Source organism: Prorops nasuta, unplaced genomic scaffold, assembly GCF_024137725.1.
Source record: "Prorops nasuta isolate Cenicafe-Biocafe unplaced genomic scaffold, Cenicafe_Pnas_1.2 PNAS00002, whole genome shotgun sequence".
In the NCBI taxonomy this organism is placed as follows: Eukaryota; Metazoa; Arthropoda; class Insecta; order Hymenoptera; family Bethylidae; genus Prorops; species Prorops nasuta.
Window position 1 is genome coordinate 2189107 of NW_027116799.1, and position 27180 is coordinate 2216286.

The 27180-nt window shown below is 42.4% G+C and overlaps 1 protein-coding gene across 5 annotated transcripts in view; it reads left to right on the top strand.

Moving 5' to 3' along the window:
• The window catches only part of Scgdelta (sarcoglycan delta), a 142153-nt gene that overhangs the window by 78133 nt on the left and 36840 nt on the right, over positions 1 to 27180 (top strand). For 4 of the 5 annotated variants that reach the window (XM_066732232.1, XM_066732257.1, XM_066732240.1 and 1 more), the window contains one exon: positions 16464 to 16522. In XM_066732232.1, coding sequence (XP_066588329.1) covers positions 16464 to 16522 — 59 coding nt within the window. Of the gene's footprint in view, positions 1 to 15412; positions 15512 to 16463; positions 16523 to 27180 lie in introns of those variants that run through there. The other variant, XM_066732268.1, reaches the window with a different exon arrangement.

The following is a 27180-nucleotide window of genomic DNA, read 5'->3' on the forward strand; positions in this document are numbered from 1 at the left end:
ACGCTGACGATAAAGCTGACTTCAGCACAACTATTAGCGCAAGCTGTTTCTCTATTTTATTCTCCTCCGGCAAACAGCCCCCCAGCTCTTATCCCTATTGCAATCTGGACCTTCATAGGCCATTGCTCCATTCGGGCTTTCCAGATTATATCTTGCCTTTAGCACTCGATTCGCGATTAAAATGAAACTACCCCGCAGAAGCGTCACCGATAGGGCAGTGGGCCCACCTGCACCCCTGCACTCCTACACCCCTACACCGATCGAAAGGACCTCGCCCACTCGCGCGATAAAAGCTATAGCTCTATCTCCATACCGTATATATATACGTATACTAACGTAATGGCGCGGTAGCGATGGACTTTTCTACTGATCTATTTGGAAATTTTCAGGAATTAAAATAGTTCTCCTCCATCCCTAATCAGGTCGGATTAAGCTGCATGCAAAGTTTTAATTTGATTATTCTAATACGCTTCAGGTATGCACGATGATATAGGTACTATTATACACGAAAGCTTTTCAAGCGCTATTATGAGCGTGCCCTTAGGAGAGAGATATAATGGATCGCGCGCAAGCTTCGTCTGCGCGAGAACGCTGCATGCTTCAGCTCTCTCTCTCTCTCTCTCTCTCTCTCTCTCTCTAAGAAGCCCGACAAGACAAATTGCTGTTGCCAACTATTTTAACATCACTTAAATATCAAATTATGTCCGTGGCCGGGTATTATCCTGCTATTCTCTTTAATTCTTGCGAAATATTTCTTCCACTGCGCGTATAAGCCCTGGGGCTTTTGTCAAAATATCAAAATGATAATCGTCTCTTGTAAATTAGTTAATTAGTAAAAGCTTTAGTTTTTCTCACAGGGTCAGAGGCTTTGATATTTATATATATGTATTTATATATATACAATTTTACCGAGGAAGGACTACGATGGGGGGGGGGGGGGCGATTGATCGGAGGAGCTAGCTGCTGTTCAGACTGAATTGTGCGAACAAGGCTTTTCAAGGAGAGAAGCGTCGGTATTTGGACGCTGAGAGACCAACAGTGGAAGCGACGCGCAAACGCTACTTAATATAGCAATGGGTGGAAGTATAACGAGTGCTTCCGTACGCGCGGGGTTTTGTTGAAAATTCGAGGCACGCGCAGCTAACTGGATGTATTCAAATCAGAGGCTGTATAGAGCGGCGCGCCAGAGAAATAGTTTTACTCTGCCGAAAGCGCGCAGACAGCAGCCTCCCTCTCTCTCTCTCTCTCTCTCTATAGATCGAGCAACTATATATACATATATCTCTATATAACTCCCTTTCCCGAATCCCCGCAACGAAGTAACATCGCGACTGAGCGACCATCTTCCGGCTCTATGCCTGCCTGCTTGTATGTGCGGGTCCCTCTGGAGAACGGCCCGCCCTGGAAATCTAATAGCCGTAAGATTTCGTCGCAATATATATATATATATATATAAACGACACGCTCATCGGCCAAATTCAATATTTAGTCTCCACTAAGCTCGGCCCTGAAAATTAACAGCCCAGTCTATACAAGTGATAAAACGAGTATATATAGACGCTCTCTCTTAAATTGCTTATTAAAGTTAAAGGCTCCCCGGCCTGCATCCGCCGAATTCAACTGCGCGCGCCAGCCATTAAGTCTCTAAATAACCATAGTTGCGAAATTTGCAATTTGATTTGATTTGATTTGGATGCTGGCGCATTATATCGGCAAAGTGGTAGAAGCTCCAGGCAATTTTATCGATTTAACGAGCATATATCAGAGAGAAGGAAATTTTCCGAGAGATATCCCTTTCGGTGAAAGAAGGATGAAAAATGAAATGTGGAGCGTATATAATGCGATTCCGTTTCCGCAGGTGTGGCCCGGGATCGCACGCGGAAAAGTTGGAAACGCAAGCTGCAGGCTGAGCAACTTTGCTCGCTAACCGTGGCATGTCCTTGTACGGTCCGTGGTCCGTGTCCAATTCACGTGTTTTTTTCTTCGCGCTGCGCCACGCGCGGCTGCTGCTTTGTTCGAGGGTGCATTCGAGCTGCCGGACGGCGGGCGCCGCGCCGGCCTCGAGCTAAACTCTCGATCCATCGGAATTTCCCTTATATACCGAGAGAGTCAATCCCCCCCACAAAGCATATATATTATCCTACATCGAATTATATGTATATGCTGCACATATACCTATATCCCTCGCGCGCGCGCGGGCGTTATATATTTCTCCGTTAAAACTTTTACGGATCATTCCAAAATTAATGACGCACGGCGCGCGCGAACGCGTGAAATCTGATGATAGATTCAGAAATCTATAGCCCGCGTACAAATCAATGATAAATGACGCAAACATATAATATTTTAACGTCGCGGCGAGTGAATGAAATGCACGTCGTGCTACATCACGTCATTTTTCAAATAACCGAAGCTTCGTGTAGGATGGATACATGTGGCATGCGCGCGGTCAAATCAGATATATATATATATATATATATATATATAAATTATAGTAAAGTTCGCGCGATTAGCTAATTTATGCTTTTTAATAATGGATTCATGCTGATTACAGACTACGAGTCAAGCTAATTATCCATCGGCCTATATCCTCGCTCTGACCTATATAGCTTATTTGCACTGCCGCCAACATTTCTCGATCATTATATAATAAAACGATGAGAGATCGAGACGCGACGCGACATATGCAGCGAAGCGGAATAAAAAATCTGCCTTACAGCCTCGATCACTACAGAAATAATAATATATATATATATAAATGCACAGGCTTTGTGATTTACATATAGAAATCTTGCACATGCCCCAACGAAATTTATCTCGAGCATCTTTCCTTCCCTCGTTTGGTCTTGTATATAGTTGGCCTACTCGAATATCATCATCTCCGGCCAGCCTGGCTTTTCTTCAAACTCGAGACTCGCACTTTTTTCCGCCGGTCCGCCCAATAAACTTTCTCTTTAATTCTATATTCCCACTAGATAGCTAGCATAGCGCGCGAGTAAACAAACTTTAATTACGAGTATGATTAATTGTTTGCCAAGGGAATTCTTGGAGATTCGCCTCGATCCAGCTATGCTGCACGCGCCGCCGCGGTTTTAGGCGCGATAATCAAAGCTAATCTCAGGAAGCTTTTCCCTCCGAAGGGTACAGCTCTTAACGAATCTGGCTAAAGGCGCTAAAGCTTCCAAGATAATGGATGCGCAGGTTCTGCTTGACTTGGACTTTGCCATGAGAACTTTTACAATAAGAAGTTGTAGGAAATAGATTCAATTAACAATCAGCCTAGCTTTCCCTGCGCATATACTCGGCTATTATTTGCATATGTTTGTATGTACGTATATACGTATAGGACGCTAGATAGATGGAACAAACCTTTTCGGACCATCGCGACGTAAAATTCTTATTAATTTCGTTGCCATAAGAAATGTACGTTTTTGCTTCTTTTATCCGCTATCAGTATGATTTTGCAGGGTACATTCGATTTCCAGTCGGAAAGGTATTATACAAAATATTGCATGATGTTTCTCCTAATAAAGTTATGGTCGTAGGGTTTGGTGAAAAATTTGTTGAAAATTTTCAAAGACCGATGCGTACGGATGAGTGCATGTTTTACAACTATAGTCCCCATGCAGCTATCCTCTACATTTAAGAAGGCACGGAATGGGGTGTATGCACGGGATCACGCGATAGGGTATTGTATATAATCATATCTAATCCATGGAAGAGAAGCTTGCTCGGCCGGGATAGCTGCATGGTAACCGATGTTACAATGGCTTAGTGTGTTATACGAGGACCAATAGGTAGTGTTCGCACCGGGCGAGATCGGGAGCTGAACTAGGCTACCGAAATTTTCCCCTATAGATTTCGAGATATCGAATTTCGTATGCAGGCCTCGCTTATCCCTGCGGCAGTGCTCGGCGTATATACAGTTAGGACGTATAGAAACCGCTTCGATATCGATTAAGATATAGAAAATTTCACGCTGCTCGCTGTTGCTTTGGCGGATTACCCCTTGCAGATCCTATCTGCAGAGTTCCAACTCTCGAGAAGCAACAATCGTAAAAGAGAATCTATACGTAATATATATATATATATATATATATATAGAGAGAGAGAGAGAGAGAGAGAGAGAATAGATGAGGTATAATGCTAGAATTCATCGAGGGAGCAGCCAGCAAATTATAGTGAAATTTCAGTCGCGCATGTTTTTAAACCCCCGCACTCATGTTAGTTGGATGAAATTCAAAGTGAATCAAGAATCATTTTCGACGGCAAATCATATTACTCTAAGCTCTTATGACTAGTCCTTTCAAAGCACAGATTAATTCACCTGGACGGAGTTGCAGCTTTGAAACGTTACGAAATTTTATCCAATGACTAAAAATAGAGAGAGCTGCTAGCGAATCTCGCGAGGAAAGTCACAAGTATAATATTCTTCCATACATCTATATATGCATTTATGTGCAAGTGCATTGAAGAAGAGAAACAATAAATTTAAGGATTATTGTTATAAGAGAAGAGAAGATTTAAAACCGCAGCTATTGTGCCGATACGAGCGCGCGGTAAGAAATTTTATCAAGCATGCAGCATCGCAGTCCATCTGAGAAGCCCACGGCCCTCTACGGTATTCGCTTTCTAAATCTGTCGTCTATTTCGTTGGAAATTGGGGCTATCCCAGCTAGAGTTTCATAGTCATTGCTTATATATAGTACGAGTGCAGGTCCAGGTGCATCCATGGTTACATATGATCGACGTATATCTGCACGTCAGTCAGAGCATAAATAGCACGCGAATTAGAATTCTCTCCAAGTGCTTGTATGATGGAAAGCTCGTAAGTTTCACCTAAAAATCTAATTTTTTGCCAGCTCTACTTCCGATCTTGTCCAGTTGCGTTCTCCCTTGAGAACATACTCCATCTGTCGAAAATTGTTCATTTCTTGCGACTAAACTTTTCTCTCGAGGGCTCCTTCGCTCCCGTCGTACATACGTGTTACACTCGTTTCACCCTCGAGCTAGGAGGACTCTTATTATATATTAGCGCTATTGGGAACTGACAGATTGGAATATGACATCTGGTGGTAGAAATCAGAACTATTTTAAGCATGCTGTTAATGGTATGATTGATACTTATTACTGATTATTAGATTTGATTAATATTATAAAAAATAAGAAATTATGGAAGTAGGAATTATTTTAGCACGTGAGAAATAAAAAACTAGGCTGTATTGTGCAGTAAACATTTGCTAAAGTAATTCCACGAAGGATTTAACCTCTACACACCATTCTTTTCCTAAAGCTGGCCATCATTTGATTACCATTACTAATTTTTTTGTCTCAGATTATCACCCACCCATGATATTATTTCAATTAATGTTTAAATACAGTTTTAAACATACGTCTATATGTATTTCTTTATTATAATGCATGCTTCTTTCCGCCATATTTGCCCCCACTCTTCTCCCATGTCAGATCTCAATAGGCGCGACGCGACTCGACGGTCGACGCGTTACGTTATATTGCCGCAGTGACGATGATGCCGCTTCGGAATTCGGCCACTGAACAGCCACTTGGACTTGCGATAGGTATGCAACGACGCTTATAACCTATTATATAAATCGAGAGCTCGATAGAAAGCCCAAAAATGAAAACTCCTATAAGTGTTTAAATGAGATCTACTGCAGTATATATGCGTATATAATTGGAATTAAAGTCTCGCTCGTTAGACCGAATGCTGCAGGGCTGCAGCGCGTCGACGAGAATACAGCTTGGATAATTCGATCAGCTGGCTGCTTTTATATAATTAGGAAAGCATGAGTCGTTTCGGGAGGAGAGTCACTCTCGGATTCCGAGACGTCTCGCGGCTTATGAGGTAACAATGCGGAAAATGCAATTTTCAATCAACGACAGCGTCGCCTCGCCTCTCGGCCATGACGATCTCACGCCGCACTCTGCCAAGGCTTCAGGAGACTGGAAAAATCCTAGTCGCCTTACTCGATATATCCTATACAGTATATGTATAATACGTATGTATGTATGGCTATCCTTGTCAAGACTCGTGTACGCGCAACTGCGAGCGACCGAGCAGAGTCTGATATGCAAAAACCAAGAGAGAGCCGCCGTGCCGCGGCGCATCCAAGAACTTTCATGAGCAATCTCGCGAGTAAATCGACGGTAAAGCGGGGAAAGTGGGGAAATGAAAGATTCGCCGCTTTGATACCGAGAGGAAATAAAGTTGGCGCGTCGACGAACAAATATATGGAAAAATGTACTCGCGCGAGGACCAGCGAAGAAAATACACCTATACCTATATGTATCATAACGCACGTCATTTGCTTATATTACGGGATGAATTCTCAAACGATGGACGAGATTTATCTCTCATCCCAACATTGCAAATGTATCATTTGTATATATATAGAGCTTGCACATGGGATGCGCGCGGTGATCCGTTTATGGAAGGGGTGATTGAAGTCTAAGAGAAAATTAGATTGGAAAAACGGAAGAATCAACGGTGCCAATAAGCTTCCGTCGCAAATACTCTCCCTTCCTCGCGAGCATACCCGAATTTGTTCGGTCAGTCCTGCGTGGCGGACCGCTCCCGGCATACGTACATATATATATTTATATATGTATCTAGAAGGGAGGGATGGTAAACAAAGTAAATCTCCTATATATCGGCCAGAGCGCGCGCGGTGGCAGATGCCGGGAGCATAACGGGCAACAACCCAGTTTTACTTTACTACTCCCTGTGTAGCCTATATCCGGCCGGCATACTCACCGTCTTATTTTGCCAAGAAAAGAAACCGAGGAAAGCGGGAAAGCGTGCTGCTTTTATGAAAGCGAGGCCTCCGCACGCGGGCGGTATTAGCATAGGAAGTGAGAGCACCCGGCCAGCCCCTTTCTACTTTTTTACTACCTGATGTGCTGCACCTCCTCTACTACTATCAGCCCCCTCCACGCCAACATCTTGCCGCATGCTACTCCCTTCGGGCCTTCGTCTCTTTTAAATTTTACCACCAAACGCTCGTTTCACTCAAACGAGAACGACCCAATCCCCGCACATTGTCTTACACACTTAAATTCTCATTGACGAGACTTTCGCAAATTGAGAAAACTTAGGGGGAGAGCGATCTACTCTCCGAGAATCTTACTCTGAAAATATCGCGCGAAACACTGACGAATATCCTTCCATATTCTGCTCATTCTGAAGGAATATATATACTAGATATAATAGTGCAAGTCTTTTTCGATAAAACGCGCATGCACATACACACGTTCGTGCAAATGCAATACATGCAATTAACGAATAGAACTATTCTTACTAGATTCTTGAGGTGGTTTTAGATATATATACATATATATATATTACGTTTTCCCCGGAAGTGTTCAATAAGCATGAAAAGATGCTACGATATAAGGGGAGATCGAAACGCGCATGCATTGCAGTCGTTAATGCGAAACTGATCGGGAAAGAGCCTAGGACATTTTCAGGATAGCGGTACAAGGCTCGCTGTTGCTGGTGGTGGTGGTGGTGGTATTTTCCAGCGAGTTCACCCCATTAAACATTTTTGCTATCTCGCCGGGATCCGTTGTGGATGGAAAGGGGGCTTTGCCGCTTTGGAAGGGTTGAAATGGACTGAGTGGGGATGGCAGCTAGACGTTGCCACCTGTTGCTGCTTTTCCAGCCTGCACACTCTGATCCTCCCTCTCTTTTTCTCCTATATATATATATATATATACATATATATATTCTTTTTCCAAGCCCCTGAAGGGTTTCTCCCGACAGCCCCTCTCATTCCCTCGAATAACTGCCAAGCCCGCCACCCCTTCCACTCTCCCCACTCCCCACACGCAACCACTTCCAACATCCTCCTACTCTACTCTCCACTGTCAATTCTCTCATCCTAAATCCTCTCGTTTCTTCTTATTTTTATACCGTATGTTCCTACTGCTCCTTCGATCTTCCAGCCATCTACTCCTTAGGAAAGGCCCGACACCCCTGTCGAGTCCTATAGTCTCTACGTATACTCACGAAGGACGACGAGAAGGACAGCCGTGCGCATGCCATGCAGATGTGCCTTCCAAGCGTATAAGCAGAAATCGCTCAAACCCTGCACTTACGCACTTGAGCTTCGACCCAACTTACGAATTGTCTCCACTGAGAAGCTCTCGCATATATATATATATATATATATATATATAGAGAGAGAGAGAGAGAGAGAGAGAGAAAGAAAGCTATAAATCCTCTGGCTCTGCGAGGCAATAGAGGAATCGTGTCTCAGCTACTGGTATACCGATCGATCCTCGGATAAGAATACTACAATCCTCTTTGAAATTAAACTACCCGAATCCCCTACCATTTCCTCCCATACCTTAATATACTACACATTACACAAATTCGTATAACCCTGAATACAGTGACAAATATCACCTTCGTCGATATATAATAATTCTGACCTTTCTCAAATGTCATTGAGGTTCCCCCATACCTATAATTTGGCAGAAATAATATTATATAACAAATCCTGTGGAAGCAATAACTATTACTATTACATATATACACATTAGTGATATAAGCAGGAGCTCTGTTCTCATGTTTCGCTATATTTGAATCAGAGGCCGAAGTAATTTGGTTTATTAAAGTCTTTGCGGAAAGGTCAAAAGGAGAAGGTTGCGGGGAGGGATAGGTTGAATAGAGGCGGATATTAGGCTTAGTGGCAGTTTGAATGGTAATCGTCGTCGTATCCGACGTGGATGGCCAAAGGACACCGGTTATACACTTTGCCAGAGAGACCGCAATAATCAGTTGCAGTTGCATGGCAGGTACCTACCGAACAGATATCCCATATCCTGTCATACAGCACGTAGGTATATCTCCTCCTAATCAGTGACGTACGAAGCAGCAGAGGAGCAGAGCCGCCGCCGCATACCGACCGCACCTCGCCTCATCTCACCCTCTATATACAAACTGCAAGCGTCCATGTGCCATTGTGACACGTGTGGCTTGATTACGTAGGTAGCATGTCACACACTCTCTCATCTCACTCGGCACATCCCTTTCAATCCTGAAACCTTCTAGTCGCGCTGCAGCTCGCAGGATCCTAATGTGTTTCAGCTAGTCTACGTAATGCCTCGTAAATTCAGAGACTCCGGCCTCGCTCCAATATACATATACATATATATATATACCAACCCAGCCTCTCTGGCTGTCACAATCCCACTAAACCCATGACAAATACTGAATAAATCCCTTGTCCACGCAATCATGCATTTCTCCCCGTCTCTTTTCTCTCATCTGAGAGACGAGCCGGCCGTTAATTAAAGTTTTCAAAGTCACGCGGAAACCTGATGGCCAGGGATGAGATCCTAGGAGAAACTTGCAACTCGCAAGTTTTCTCGCGATACAACGCACGCGAAACGCAAATTTTCTTCTACCGCCATAATTAATTGCAATGCAAGCAAATTAACAAGACTTTAATTGCATTAGAGATTAATTAAATGCTTTCGGACGCGCCACTATCGGATTAACTGCAGGGTGAAATACATTTCGAAGCAAATTTCAGAGAGGATTGCAATTTGATTCCAAAGTCGCGTAGGAACCAGGTCTTTCTGCTTGACCACGCACACGATCGATGAATATTATTTTTAAGTATATATCGCGTAGAGAGAGAGAGAGAGAGAGAGAGAGAGAGAGAGCGCTGCATTTCCTATAGTGTGTTTTATTACTGGTCTAACGTCATTTCGATAAAAATGCGTACGCCGCGGTACGTTGCTATTTTTTTATTGAGGTAAAGGTGGGGACGGAACTCGATATATATATATATATACACATTGATATACAGCACAGTGATCCTGAAGGTGGAACTGCGACTTCCGGTATTCGCCGCCGCTGGCAAGGGCGAAAAGTGATTTTTATGGTTGATACGTAGCGTGAAAGTGCATTGATTGTGAATTCAGTGCGAAGTGGTCCCACGGGCTCGATGCCGTTACGGTGAATCGTCGATCATTGCCCTTTAACGACCGAACCATATGCGTCCTCGAAAAGCAACGGGACGATAACCGGTATACCATACTCTCTCTAGCTACCATACACCTACCCCATACTCGTACTATACTGTACTCAGTGAAAATTTATTCATGGCCAACTTTGAGTTTACTGTCGCCGCAAAGTGTTTTTGCCTCTCGATTTATCACATTCCGAAAGTGACCTTAATAATCCATCCGTGCTTGATCCCTTCCAGCTTCCGCAAGCCATGCATTTCAACCCGGGCCCTGCACATTGCACGATATTGCGTTGTCTTAGCGCGAATATAATACGCAAATATAGATATATATATATATATATATATATCTGATAGACCCTGTATTTATATATAGTATTCGTTAAAAAATCGCCAATTTTCACATATACAATAATACCATTAGATTTATTTCTGCATACGGATCGAGAACAATAGAGTAGTCTCTTCAGAATCACTAACTGCTACCATGTGTGATCTATCATCGATAAATCCAAGACGCATTTGTCATCTGACTTTTACTTATCAGAGGCTGCTCGATGTACCAAGGTGTCCCGAGCAGAATGTTATCGAGAAAAATTGCAGCCATTTCTAGCCCACGTATGTAGCAATATTTAACTTTCCACTCAGACTCGATTTATAGCTTTGTTGTCACTTTTCTCACGCGAGTCACACGTGATCCTCGCACATTTATCAAACGTTTTTCACTAAAAATTCAATGACTAGCTTTTTCACACCGTCGCGTCGCCGCGACTGACCTTTTTACACGATGCATTTGAATCCCACAAGGGCTCCGCCGACGCATGGTAGATCGCAAAGGCAAGATATAGCCACGGGCAAACAAGTTTCCTTTAAACGCCGCTCCACACAGCATCTTTCCATACCGCATCGCACGCGTACATATATCTATACGAATATAGTATTTTTATATTATCTATAGAAATACTATACGCTACAAGACAATTCTAAATAGAGTATCAGCAACAATTTTTTTACAATTCACTATATTATATTTTGTAACGCCCTAACTGCAACTATAAAAATATGTCGCAGCAGCTTGAAAACATAGTGAAACTTTCCATTGTATTTAGTCGATTTAACAAAACATTTAGATAGTTCTACAACTAGTAAGGAAATGCAGACATAAATCTCCTCGAACATTAGAAGATATATATACTAATAGCTATATATATATTAGCTAGAAAATAAAAATTAATGCTCCAAATATATTTACGCAGCAAGCATAAAAATTGTTCATCGTCATACTATCATTGTTATACATTGCAGCTGGTTACAACTTTATTTATATAATAGTAATTAATTTATTTGGTAATTGAAGATACCTTTCTAGGAATCATTTGTCAGTTTGTCGCGCCGCATAGTTCGCGGGGTTAAACTCGCTGATGAATCGAGCGAGTTGATCCTGGCCAGCAGCTTGTCTAATTCTTCTTCGCCAAGCTAAACCTATAAGGATCAAAATTATTTCTGAGCCTCAGACCTCAAGGATTAACAAAGATGATAAGTATATACCTATATATCATTCATCAGCGGCATCTTATTCTTCTCCGCTGTTCCGCGAGTCGATCCTCATATATATGCGCGTATCCTAATTCTTCTTCAATTTTCGCCATCAAAGCTGTTACCTGTGCCGAATTGCAGTACAAAAGTGTAACTATAGATTCGTGTAATTTTCCCGCAAATATATATCGCTAAACATTAATGATTGATTCAAGTGCTGGATTTTTATTGTATTCTCGACTACATCATACATTAGTATAAAATGAAGTATATATTTTTTCTACAGTTAGAGAATCCAATAATTTTTCTTAGTAAAAAAAGAAGAAAAAAGAGCAATGATTGAAAGAAATGAATTTGAGAGACCGAAGCTGCAATTGCTTCGATAAGCGTTTCGAACGAAAGCAATTATTGCTGCAACGCGATGTCAAATTTTAGTAGAGTACAGACTGGAAGTGACTGTAAAGGGGGGTTAGTGTGAGCTTTCTTGCGATGTTATCTGCGTTAAATGAGGGAGTCGCCAACGTGGTGAAAGCGCCGGACGGTAAAGCTCGAATGGTGTAAAGAGCCGGCTCGTTAAATGCTTGCGACATTATTCTTTGCGTGCGAGATTCTTATCTTCATATATTCTGTCGCGCGTCGCTCCAACGCTCTTCAACAAGATTTATTCTTTTAATATATGTTTCTATTGCAGGCGCTAAACCTTGCCCGTCTCATAATTTTTACGCCGACCCTATCTCAATATATAATCGGGAATTAAGAGCAATTTCTCATTAAACAGTGCAAGTTGGTAAAGTGGTTGGATGGCTTAAAGAGCTCAACTTTATATTAAACAGGTCTATCGGCTTTACAAGGATCTACTGGATTAACGCGTGCGCTTCGCAACGGGCTGTGCTTTAAAAACGGCTGCCAGCGGCCGGCGGCCGGCGGTCGGCGATCGTTCACCGTTGCCCAAGTGGCCCAAGTCCTTCGATCGAGAGTTTGGGCCAATATTTTCTCATATCTTATCGAGCTTTCGAATCGAGCAACTTTTTCCCGTAGTGTTGCATGGCTATACTTGTCCGGTTAAAAGTGTCATTCTTCGGAGCTACAAGACGCTCTGTCCTATATGGCTTTCCCTCACGCGTCGTCTACAGGAAGTCGTCTTTCCCGACTTTGGAGGAGCTAACCAATCGACGAAGAGCTAAAATAGAGATGCAAGCGGGAAGAGAGCGATCTCTTTGGATAAGATAGGACTTGAGGGGAAATGTGTGTGTACAGTTACTACTACGATGCATGGGGAGTGTGTTGTTGGCAAAGAGGAAGAGGAGTCACGGCTAGGCTATAAATACGATGCGCCACCTGCATCTAACGTCCACCAGCCAGACTGGTCTTCCAGTTCCACCTTCCGCCCAGTCTCCCTCTCTCACGGCTCACGCAATCCAGGGCCCTTTAAAGATGAGCTCCCCACCCCAATCCAGCAACTTGTAACAAAATCCCACGAGTTTCCTGCGCACGATTCCCGAAAGTCTCATTGCATCTCCGAAACATAAACAATATCTGACGAGACCCTACGAATCTGCTATGATTCTCCCGCTTCCGCCTCTTCGTTTCGATCGATCATTTGCTGTTCGTGCTCACACAAATTTATACCTCATCTGTTCATCGAAATCCCGTCACGTTTCATTAGTCGTTCTATCATTAAAAAAACAAATAACACAAAAAAATATTTAAAAAACAGGGATGTTTTTATTAAATTCATCGGAAGGGTTCGAGAAATTGAGGTTCGATTATGGAGTTGGAGAGAGAGTGAGTGGGGGGGGGGGGGAATGTTTGTTGCAATTTGTTGGAAAAATGTTCAAGAGAGAGAGAGAGAGAGAGAAAGAGTGGTTGGTCTGGTCATTGACTCGACATATCCATCCCATTGAAAACCATCCCTTGTTTGACGCATAAACATGGATTCATCGGCTTTTTCATCCGACACCCTTATAGAGCGTCAATTTCTAGCAAAGTAATAGCTATCGGTGTGTATCAGGACCAAGGAACAGGTGGAATCGCACGCGAGATGAGGATTGGTCGGGGAAAATGGAAAAGATCGAAAGCCATGAGAGAGAGAGAGAGAGAGGGAGAAGGAGAAAATAGTGAAAAAGCTCTTGCAGGTAGAAAGCATCGCACGCGCAGCATGGTAGGTAATCTACTAGGAGAGAGCGTGTTAATTAAACAAAAAGCCACCCCGTAGACCAAGCTAATTAGAGAGTGCTTCTCTTACGAGCTCGTTCCTCGCTTCAAAAATATTTTCCTTCTGGCCTCGCCTCTCCACCCTTCATCCCCAAACCCAACGAAGCCTCATATTTTTCACCCCCCCCCCCCTCCCCCTCCCTTCTGTCCTCCACCACATTCCTGCCTTTCTTCCTTTCCATCCTCCGAGTAACTATCTTCTCCGGTTAACGTTTCACCAAAAACACCCACAGTCGAGCAGTATGACCTTCGACCCTCTCGCTGAATTTTCTACGAATTTTCCTCACCCACTCTGAAGTTCTTCTCTCCTCCATTTCGTTCTAATTTTCGTTGTGCTTGCTGTTTCATGGAATTTTTTTATCGGCGGTTCACATTCGTCAAATCAAAGTTTGAGTGCGTTATGTTGCATAGTAATCAAGAATGTAGGCCACGCTAGCCGCGACTATAGGATCCATCAACGCGTTACTACGGACGCAAACATACTGCTAAGACCGAAGTGGGGAAGGAGGGTGCAAGTGGTAAGTAAAGACAGGGAGTCGAATCGGGCCAGGCCGGGCCAGTCAGGCCGGGCCAGCCTGACCGGGCCGAGCATTCCCCCATCGGCCGGATTTACAGTTGAGTTTACGCCCAACACACAGTGAGCAGTGAGACGACACACATCCGAGTGGTTAGGCTGATTTGCCAACGACCTTAAGCCGTTCGCTTACACCACCCTTGAATGTATGTATATAGGAAGGAAGTGGAAGGTTTACTTCGCGCGCATGCAATTTATCCCCCCATCATAATATGGAAACAGCCAGAATAAGCAATATCAAGTTGAGAAACGTATATAGACGCCCATAATCCATGAAATTATGAAGAAATTAGAAAACGATGGTCCGTTTGCAGTCTCGAATATCGTCTGAGCAGGGGGGTACAGCAAATGTATAGAGTCTTTGAAACATTCCCTAGGAACCACAGATGATAGAAACTGTATACCTCCATAATTATATATACAGATACACATAAGATAAGGAAATTTTGAATGAAGCCTTTTCGAAACGCTTCTTTATTGGAATTCAAAAAGGCCCTGCATAAAATTTGGATAATTTTAATATTGGCTAGGGAGGGAGATGGACATTTGACTGGGAGAGATCCTGCAAGTATATAGGGATCGATGTTTCGCGTGAACTCTATCGAGACAGTATTGGACTCCGCGAGAGCTATATAGACATATAGTTAATAGGTATTTCCACTGGACGCGACGGTTATGCTAGCTATATATATATATAAGTTAGCTCGTGTTCGCTGGTATAGTCCGGCTCCTCCCCTGACCCCTTCTTCCGTCTCACGACTATAGCTATACACAGACGCTACAGTTACAGCAGAGGCAAGCATCGGCGATAGTAGGTTAGGCGGGCTAGGTTTTCGCTATTGCTCTCGCTCTCGTCGTGCCAACTGCCAAGAGCTACAAAGCCGCGAGTGAAGCAAACCTTGCCCGGACGATCGCTTGGATTGGCTTGGCTTCGCTTGGCCACGCTGAGCGCTCTGCTCTCATCCAGTGAAAGTTCCGGGAAACGCTCGACTCGAGTGAAAGTCGCCGGATAGACGTCGAGAGAATTGACCCGGAAGACGAATATACGCGGCACGAATCATCGAGGCCTGATTACACGACGACCTTCTTCCCTCGTCAACTCTTCTAGTTGTACACTTGTACGTGCCATGCCACTCTCTGTTTAATCTCTGTACTATAGTTGACGGAGAGGGGCAAATGTCGCGTTATGGTGAGTCTGATTTCTTTGAAAATTCACGATGCACGCGCGTGCAACTACTATATATATATATATATATATATATATCTTTCGCCCCTCGTCGATTCATCCAGCCGAATTAAACTACCATTCTATTTTCCGATCGCGTTCTCTTCAAAACTGCGGCCACTTTAATGCTTGCTTTTCGCGCGCGTTAACCTGAAAATTTACGGGCCGTTCCGTTGAACGAAAACGCATTAGGACGACGGGGAGTCGGAGTATAGCCTTATTTAGCTTTTATTCGCTGAAGAGAGAGAGAGAGAGAGAGAGAGAGAGAGGGTGGAGCGGTGGAGCAGTAGTAAGAAATACGAGAGAGCCGATAGCCAGCCGTTAATTGCCGAGATCGCTGATTAGGTCGATACTCGATAATCCAATGCGGCTCGAAGCTCGATTCTTGCGTTTTTCAGTTTAACGCTCTTCTCCATTTGCCATTATATCTCGTTAATTGACGATTGAATCGACACCACCGAATTATCTAATATTTGATCAATATCAATGGGCTCGCGCTACTACAACAATATCAACGATAAAACGAGTCTTAGAGATTTTAGTTCATCTGGGTGCAGTAAAATATGTTTTTGAGTTTACATCGAGACTAATTGATTGTCTTCGTTAAACACACGTTATCGGACTAATATGATCCCCGTGTATAAATACTCGTCGTGTTTATATCGTCGCTTTGACTAGCCTGATGTGTTTAATGACGATGGCACGTCGATATCGACGCGTCAGCGCAGCATTGACTTTTCCCCATCGCATCTCGTCTCGTGTAATAATAATAATAATAAAGCAATTTACTCCCTCCCCATCCCCTATTCCTAATTTCGTTGTAATTACCACCTTTGACCGAGAAAGAAGAATAGTCACTTTGGCTTCTTATACCAGACAATATATATTTACTTCCTATGACCTGTTTCTGTTCCAGACGGCCAACAGTTATAAATCGCCAGAGGAATCACCACACTCGGACAACAGCAGACTGAGGTAAGCGTGATCGCGCTACGAAATTTTCTCATACCTTTTTCATCCGGTCCCTACTACTAGACCGACCATGCAGTAGTACGAGGGAGCAGCCTATGTGTATACAATAACTCCTCGTACACGTTTGCATAACGTACGTTTCGATCGCTATCGCATCATTTCCATTATCAATCGCTCAACTATTTCAGCTCGACTCTCTCTCTCTCTCTTTTCATTCCTATAGAATGGCTCAAAAGAATGCGTACGCTATGATTTGAGTCGATACATATCAGAGAGAGAGAGAGACTGTGGAGAATTATGTATCTTAATTCGCACAGCATATATGCAAAGCCTTTTCCTCTTTGATCAATTAAAATTGTCTGACTTTATTCCTCCTAGAAATTAGGCAGATAAAACTCTCTTCCTCTCCCTTCCCCCATAAAGAGAAAAATATAAAGGATAAATAGGCTTATATGAAACGATTACACTATATATAGCTCTGTATCGACTTTGCTCGAGATTTATTTGCCAGTGGAGGATAGGAAATTTCGTCGAGCGGCGTTTCTACGGAAGTCGGCGTTCTAAACGAGCAGGGATAGAGGACAGATTGATGGATGGATAAGGGTGGAAAATAATGCAACCCCACTTCTGCCATTGTAATGCGAGAGTGGAGTGGTAACATTCTTATTTTTGCGCCAAGTATATCAGTGGACGACAGAGAGGCGTGTTTTTCTTTCACGTAATTGCAACGTGAATGATCGTGCCTGGCGCTTTGGCATTGTGAGCGCTAAAATCACTTTTGAAAATACACTCGGCGGACTTGAATAGTTGCCAGTGTCCCGGATAGTCCGGGAAAAGCGTCGGCCCACGCGATGTGGGTGTCATGGGGGGAATTAAACTAAAATAAACGCCCAGCCTCTCCTAATTCCATCCCGATATATACACACATATATATATATATTAAACGATTTGCGATAAATGCAAATGGACACGCCGGTTATCCTTCATTCAAACCTTGCAAGATTATTGGCTGAAACTTGATTGAAAAGAATTCTACGAGCTAAAATAGAGAGATCGAGATCCTAGCTGCTCTTTCTTAATTACACTATATCAATTTTCCTTCAATTTTACGATTCTTCTTCCAAAAGATAAATGAATACGTAAACTTTTTATCATCGATATCGCACTTATTAGAGAAGCTTTCAAGGATGGATGAATGAATAGCAGTTGGACAATCAGTATATATGAATCGATGGGTTAAACGACGCACCTTTTTATTCGATAAGATAAAAATTAGTAAAACAGATCGTTATTTGATATAAGAGTAAAATGAGATTTGGCGTATTATTAACGTTGAGCAAAGTGAAATTTTGGTGAACCGCGTTGGATTTCTGGAAAAGATAGGATTTGACTGAGCCAGCACGGAAATATTATTGAACATTTTCCTATCGGTTTCCGAATGATCAGTGACTATATTTTCGCCCCGTAAGCGTCAGTTTCTCCGTCCATTTTTGAAATCCCTCGTCCCGTGATGTGTGTGTGTGTATGCGTGTGCATGAGGGTGTGAGAAAGAGAGAGATTGACTGGAGAACACGCGAGGATACGAAAATCTGCGAGAAATCGATTTCTCGTATCGCGTGTATAAATATAAAACTCGCAGATATAACCACAAATTGTCCACTCTTCAATTTTCATTCAATCTGAATACTCCCTTTAGACTTTTTAGTAATCCAGCTTTACGATTATTCTATGATCATGAAAAACGTTGCTAAATTTTTGGGACAATTTATTTATTTTTCAATTCCGTTGAAATTTTTACGAAGCTTATTATATATTATTTATTCTTCAGTGTCGATCTCATAGAATTTAAATTTTCGAATCTTTAATCGTTTTACAACTTAAATCCCGGTTTCGGAGCACGCATGAATTGCATGAATATATCAAATTATGTATATGAGAAGCTTATTGTTGTTTTGAATATAATTCTTTTGACAGGAGTCTTTTGCTGAGAAAAACAACGGTGCATCTCGATCTTAACGAAATGGAAATTTTATAGGCAAGATCTAGAGAGAGAGAGAGAGAGAGAGCTGTTAGGGAAATCGGTAGAGTTGATGGATTTGATACGCTTAATATCATGGGTTGTTCGTGTCGGTGGTAATGCGGCAAGTTGGACGGAGAGGCGAATAGACGTGGGCGATTATCTTTCATTACACCTGCGATTCCCCAGGTATAATGTGTTCCGATTAATTGCCGCGCGTGGTTATGATCGATAGCGACAACCAGTCGAGAACTAACACCTTTGGCAATTGCGAAATCTAATCAGTCAGTCGTCAAACAAATTCATAAAATAACCCAATGAAAGCCCCTGCCCAACTGCCATTATAAACCCATAAAGCGCTATAGGGCAATTCGTTCTCGTTATATAATAATTAAATTTAAGATTTATGATGAAAATTGCGGCTCTAGCTTTTATGTGACTATATAATTATTGAATTTAATCTTTCATATATATATATATATATATATATATATATATATATAGACATTAATTATGTAGGCATCGGGATTAAGGTAAATATAGTCTAGTTGTGTTGCACGGGCTATAGGGGAGTGTTGCTGGGCCTGTGGGGGTAAATCTCTTATCAGTAATTAATCAGTTGATTAGAGAAATTAGTATTTGATCCATGGTAACTCTAAGGATCCTTGACAAGCTGGTATAAGCATATGAAATTTCGTATTCGCTTTATTGTGGCGTTTTGCTCGTCACAATGGTGAAATACATGCAGCCGCAATATAATACTATCTGGCATCATATATATATATATATATATATATATATTTAGCTTATTGTATACATAGTGGTCGACGCACGCGCGTACATACATAGGTACTTGATATATCACATGAGAGAGAGAGAGAGAGAGAGAGAGAGAGAGAGACGTGGGGGGGGGGGGGGGGGGGAGCAGTGATTATATTACTATTATATATCAGTGATTCGCTTCATTGACGGCTACTCGGCAAAATTCGTGGCAAAAGACGAGTTTCGTGCGAAATGGACTTGGCTTCGATAGCAATGAACGTAATTGGCCCTGGTGAACGCTCGCTAACTTTTAATTGCCTCCCAGCGATACGTCAAGCTCTCTCGTCTTCTCATTCCTGTAGATGTATATAGAGAGCCCGATGATTTTTCCTTTTTCCTTTTCTCTACCATATTACGTGCATTGGTAGTTTAGCGTGGCGTGGCGTTGCGTGGCATTGGCCGCGCGCGATGATCCGCAACGACGACGCAACTGATAAATATACATATATATATATCTCAACCGTTTAAGCTTTACCGAAGACAGAATCCCTGGTCCAAAACTGACTACTGCTCTTACTATCGTGTATGGGGTATATAACGCCTACCGTAACAACTGGAAGGAACGAAGCAATTAAGACTCTCGACGCAATCTCTCAGCCTCCCTCGATAAATCAATGAAATTTCTTGAATAAAGAAATTTGTATGGCAGAGCCAAGCCATTAGTGAATTCCGAAGGGTATGGGAGTTTTTTAATCTCATGCTTCGCTTCGAGAGAAAGAGAGATAGAGAAAGGCTTGAAAATATGGTTCTTCTTTGACCGAGTCAGTCAGGGCAGTGAGCTAGGTAAGTAGATGGATGCAGGATGGACTCGGCAAATTTTCCACTCGGTTATCAGCTTCTCTGCTCGATCGGCTGCTCAATCGATTTCTCACCGTCATCTGACATCTTCAATTCGCGATCCTCATCCCTGCAGGAATTGAAAGAAAACACCATTGGGTTATTTTAAATATCCCATCTCAATCGAGAAAATTTTCGTTTCGCAAAAGAGCACCGTTTTATACCAGCTCTATACCTTCTTTTTCCCTCATGAAATAATATAATTATTGTACGCTCTAACTAAAATTGAAAAATTTCACTCCTTTCGATCGTTTGCTTTGCCAAAGTTCCTCAACGTCTCTGAATTGTATGCAATAGACAAATTCTGTGCAAATTAAAGCGAGGGGATCCAAACTCAGAGTTAATCCATATGATTAAATTTGTTATTTCTTCGCTCTTTTTCTTCTTGTAGCGTTATATATATATATACACATTGCTATGATAGAGGTCACACACAGTGGACGAACAGTATAGTGTTTCGAAAAATTCGAATAATGCGGTGCGCGCGAGGTACATCGAGGTACAGGCTATGCCGTATATATATATACTCTTAAACTATGATGCTCTTTCACGTTTTTCTTGAGACTCGCGACGCTGAAGCCCGGCGAACTTTGCGAATAAAGTTTTCCTTCGCGGAATAACGTGCGAGAAAAGATGAGAGAGAGTAGAGAGAAAAGGAAGAAAGCGTGAAAGATATCTGGCCTAGCGGACGACTTGGTATCATCTTGGCATAAAATATGGATTATTCCGGATATTTGCATTTGGAAAATAAGCCGACGGATTCGCGCGACATCAGCGAACGAACGATTTTCCTGGGAACTCTCCGAAAACTCGTCTGGAAAACTTTGCCAACTGATCGTCGTAATTATCGAATCTTTCCCCAAACTAATCGGGATCTTCAGAATATACATACATATACTTTGGAAAATGCTACTTCCGCGAGTAGAAATTAATGTTTCAGCATGATATTAAAAGTTTCGGGAATTCGCCAATTTTCGTTATACGTGGATTAAAAGTTGGCTATATATATTGAAATAGAAAAAGAGAGAGAGAGAGAGAGAGAGAGAAAAGGAAGCGAGGCAGCACTGGAGGGATCCGTTAGGTAATGTTATTTCGCGGTTTCGCGTGTTTTGGGTTCGACGTGGATTGACGTTTCTCCGTTATTCGCGCGTGGCTGGTCGAAATTTATGTCGTGAAGCAGATTGGGCTGGGTATGTCGCGATTGGGAACTGGAAAATAATCGTTATTAGTAGCGACAACACTGACGAGGGATTGCATTAGTCGAACCGAGTAAAATCGCGTTTAGTTGCGTTTTCGCCTCGAATTTCGACGAGCACGCAAAATTTCACGAGCGAACTGCGAATAACGTCGGATCGCGCGTCGCCCCGCGTACGTCGGTCACTCTTGATCAGTTTTACATTGGCCGGCTGCAAATATTATGTAAACGAAGCAGCAAGCTATAAACCCATTAACAAGCTTAACCCGGATTTCCCGCTCCGCATCTTCGTTCTTTTTTTAGCACGGTACCACCATGCACCGCCCTAACGCTTCTGTAAAAGCACCCACGAAATTCCCAAATTTATCCTCCTGCAACTCCAACGATTAATTATTATTGATTATCGCTGAAAAATATGATGAACAAATATAATGGATATGGGATATGATGTAAAATCAATATGTAACTGCAAATTTTCCCGGATTACTAGAATAAAATCAATTCTGTCCCTTTCGCGATGGTCGACGTATCACTATCGACAAATTTCATTCCAATTTCATTACTCTTACCGACCCCCGCAGGAAAGTTTTAGCGGAAAAATTGCGAGCGAGCGAGGATTTCGATATGTAAATCGAGCAAATGGATTATCGCTGGAAAGAAAAATCACAATGGCCCGTGTATTGGTAGTATTTTTTGGTGTTTTAGCATTTCCCTTTCTTGCCTACCTATATATCCATGTACATTCTCGCCTTGTTATATAATATATATATATATATATATATATATATATATATATATATATATACACATATAGCAAGGAAGGACCAGTTGTCGAGTCTTATTTTCTGCAGACGTGGTAGAAAATAATTGGCGAGGCGTGACGTAAAATCTCCAGTCCACGTTGAAGAGGGACGGATCGCTGTAAGAAATACCTGTAAAACGGGGGTATATAACGTATAGGGAGGGTGTGAAGGGGGAGAGAAACGCGCAATAGGAGCGAAAGACCGATAGACCCGGATAGGTGCACTTTGCGAAAGAATGATGAAAAACTCACAAAGCTGGAAGGTGGAACCTAAAAAAAAAGAACATTTCTACGCTGCGCGTATGTGTGTGTGTGTGCGTGTGCGCTCACGCTTCCCCCCCCCCCCCCCCCCCCCCAACTCTCTACAGCTGCCCGTAGCTACCAGATAGAAATAACTAATAGACTTGCATTTTTTGCTTTACCTGTTATGATAAAGTACCAGGGCAGCAATCTCAACTTTTTCCTCCCATAATTACAGCGAGGAAATGAATTTCTTGTGATCTTGATCACAGTCGACGAAATTGATGCTTAATCGAATCAACTTTTCTCCCCTAACGCATTTGAAAATATAACTCGATCTCCAGCAAACAATCTACAAAATTTATAATATATTGAAGGGAGAAAATAAGAGACATTGGATAAATATTGAATTTTTACTGGCAACATAAGGCTGAAATTTCGGATTCGACGCAAGTTACAATTTTCGAATCGATCATCGCAATGGATTCCAATCTGGATTTTTCGAGTATCGCCGAGCGGGCGCAGTTAGAGCGCAGCTAGAGCACAGCTCCTCTAGCTGCTATCGGCTTGGCACAATACAACACCACTCTCTGCCAGGTGCCTCGGTATCCGAAATTTTCACCAATCGAACGTACGTACGTCACACGTGTCTCTTGGCAACAACTTCCGATGTAAAATTGCGGCGTGTACGTATTCCGTTTTCGCTATCGTTCAACTATAGTTTCTATATAGGTAGGTATATCCAGGTTTGATCAACCGATGGATAAAGAGAAAGGTTTCTTTCTTTCCTTCCTTCCTTCCTTTCTTCTTCATCTTTGCAACACTCGATGTTTTCGTGCCTCGTTCATCGTCTCGGAAAAAAATGGACAACAAAAACTTATGCACTATATTACTGCAGTATCGAAGTAAAAAAAATAATTAAAGTTTTTCACATAGAAATACACACCGGGCCAGTATATTATAATAGCGTACTTTTTTATCATTTTCCAATTTGACAAGAGCATCCCGATAGTTTGCAGCTCGACTGTAAACAACGAGCGAGCACCGTTTAATTCATCAAAGTATAGCTTATTCCGTTGAACAACTGGAAGAGAAGGATTGTTCGGAATTGAGGGAGGAAAATTGGCAGGGGCAGGAAGCGTTGCATGGCATGTGCAGCGAGATGAAGTTTGACCTAGTGTGCAATGTGTATATGAGAAATTTTTGTCAAGGCGCGTTGAGCGGGTTTATTCCCGTTGTTCATAGCTAGGCTTGCCAAGGGCTCCCATGCAAGAGCTCCCAAGGGTTTGCATTATTGTACATTGCATGTACATAAGAAGGTTGTTTCTGCTCTGGGTAGGTTTGCTATATCTATATATTGTACCATAAGCGCACCTCATTGGAGGTACACGTGTATTAGATACGTACAGTAGTTGCATAACGCGTGCTATTTCTATAGGATTGCTGGGAGTGAGTTTGCATGGTCGAATGATAACCTCCTGCAAGCTGCTATCGCGTATACACTATATACACTGGCACATATATGTCCTCGTGCATGTCCTAGCTTTTGTGTACGTGTGACATGCCCGCCGAAATAATCAGCCCTCCAAAGGGGTACCTTTGTCAGAAGGGAACAATTTCGTCAGAGCTGAATCACTACTACCACCTCCCTTCTCCTACTCACCCCCACTTAACTGCAGGTCTCTGTTAAGCTCGGCTCATGAATCTACTTGAACCCTAATCATCGTCATCCTACGTCCAAATAATTAAAGCCAATTTCCATCTTCCCATCAGCATTCAGCTGCATTAATTCGCGTCCTTCGCGTCGTACAGCAGCGCATCGAAAACGCCCATATATATACCTATGTAAATCGTTAATCGAGAGGAAAATCTTATTTTATAATTTGGCACGTGTGTTCAATAATCATGCTGTGTGCGTAAAATTACATGTGGTGACAAAAGTCAATCGGTCTCTAATATAGATTTTTCCCTATAGATATATGTCTCGTCAGCCATAAGAAATCCTGCCTGGTGTGTATATATATATATATATATATATATTGCATGGCTATTGCTTGGTACCTAGTGTATGGGAAGATTCAATGAATAAAGCGACGAGTTTTATGTACGGATAAGAGTCGGAGAGAAGTGGGGTATCGAGAGAGATGAATCTTTCATGGAATCGAGGAAGATCAATAAATAAATAAATAAGTCTAGACGCGTTTGAGAGATACGGATATAAATCATGTTTAGCGTGCCGCGCGCCGCTCACCTTCCACTTCATCTTGTGACGTCATCAAGCGAGCGTTGAGTTGCTGGTTAAATATAAATAATAGCCCTCCGTATAACGACTGTGCAGGTGTGTGGTGCAGGTGATAGGTACTGGCTGTTAACGCGCTATAAAACTGAGAGGGGGAGGGGTGCAAGAGATCAGTGCATCCCCACTATATTGTATATATATATATATATATATATATATATATAGGCCCTACCGAAATAGCAACGGGTTATAAAAATAAGCCGAGTGAAGGAAGACGCAGGTATAGGGCTGTTGGTTGGAGGGAAAGAGAGAGCCGAGGCCATTTTGAAAGTGCATGGCTGTCCGCGGGTGGCTCAAGTCTGCACCGTCCAAATGGACGTCATCAAGAACGCAGTTGATACCCCGGGTCTTACTCGACCTCGTAAACCTAGGACAAATGGCGCTTAGAAGGTTAGCAGACGTGGCAGAGCGAGCAGAAAAGATCGCAGAGTGATTCGGGAACGAGAATAGTTGGAATGACGCTGAGGAGGAGGAGGAGATGAAGAACGAGGGATGAAAGTGGCCGTGGCCAAAATCGATTCAAAAACTTGATTGATATTTAAGATTATTCATTGCAAAGGAAAATTGTGCACGATGGTATAATAAAGGAGAGCCGAAAGAATGGAGGATCGAATCATGCCAAATGCCCGCAACTGCTCATCAATATTCCTATTTATCAGTCTATAACCGATTCAAATTGCATGACTTAATATATATGTATATAGGCACTAGGAAGATGATCCTTCAACATTTTTATAATTATTCTAAACATTCCTTTTTAATTAAAGCAACATACGTTATAATAAATATAGCTATTTGTAATCTCAACAGCTGTAGCGGTAAAAGCTCGCCGACATGATTTTTATTCATCTACACAAGACGAAGAGAAAGCTAAGGTAAGCTGCTTTTAGGGTAATTCGGTAGTATATAGTCTGCTGATAGTTGACGGAGTGATCCGTTAAGGTGGAATTGTAGGATTATTTCCTGACGGGATGCGCCACCGTGCAAGAAAGCGAGAGGGATTCGGGATGGCGGCATCTAGTAGGAAAACTTTCAGAATCTCCAGAGAACGTGGACAGATACACGTCGGTACGTCTCGCATTCTTTATTCCCGTGGGTACCTGTCTCCCGACCACCCTCTCTTTTTCCAACAGGAGATGTTAGCCTGGAAGACGCATGCAGCAGCAGTAGCAGCAGCAGCAGCTGGATGCTTTCTCGGATTCGGTATAGTTACTGAGGGATGGAGAGAGAGAGAGAGAGAGAAAAGATAAAGTTGGCGGCAGGGAGTATGCTGATACGTCAAGCTCGTACCACAGGTGCACGACCCATGCAATCCTCATCCCTTACATCCATGCACACACCCGCCCGCGGCCCAAAACACCTCCTTTTCCTTTTCCAACTTACTTAAATAAACCATATGCTTCGAAGCCCAGACCACGTGACTGCTCATTAAATAATTCAAAGTGACCGACTGCTCTTGGCCGCAATAAGATTTCGCGCTGTCCTACCTGCATGCGTACCCATCCACCCCGCTGCTTCCATCTCTTACCCCCTATGTAGCTGGGCCCCTACTCCGTCCATACTTATCCTCCTTCCTATCGCTATGCCATCTACAAATTGCTTGTCTGAAATTGAAATCCGCGTGAAAGAGCCATATAGTTATAGAGTAATATACTATATATATACATTGCTATCTGTAAAAATCCTCTCAATTCGTTTCTTCTGGCCTTTTCGAATTAAGACAAGAAAACGGACACGCTGAGATCCTCACAGCACTGCTTTCAATTACACCAAACTTTTTTTATTCTTCGTCTAGCTCTCAAGGCGAAACTGTAATTAGGCAACGAGTATAAATTCGTTAATTCTTTTAAAGGTTAATGATGCACCAAGGAACTCCAAGCAAACATTATACTTTCTTCCCCTATTCGTTTTGTTTCTTCTGCAATTATTCAAACCACGGAATCGACCCCATAAGCTTCATTAACTCTGCAGAGTTTTCTCTCGCTGTGTTGAATAAAATGGTAGGTTCAGGGTCGTGACCTTAAGAGAACATTTTTGTCTCCAAGGAATATACTGTGTTTTTGTAGCGATAGTGGAACTATATAGAAAATTTGTTTGCTTCCCGCGGTTTATCTCACTTTAAATCCGCTAAAAATTTACGCTACTCGCTCGATCACTCCTATTTTCTCGTCGTGAAATTGCCGCTTAACGAGACTAATCAAAAAAATGCTTCGTTCAGCGTCGACTCTCCTCGCTCGCTTGAGAAAAGTGATGTTGAAACACGTACTCACAAGGCAGGGGATATAATGCTACAATTACTATATTCTCCGAGGATATTTTGTGAATGTTGATATTTCAAATATATCTCCTCTTTTCCCTGAGAATTTAACGGCTGAATTCTTTATTCGAAATCCTCCAGTTTCATAAACTTTGATCAGGCATTCGGATTGCAATTCCTCTTAACGTCTCA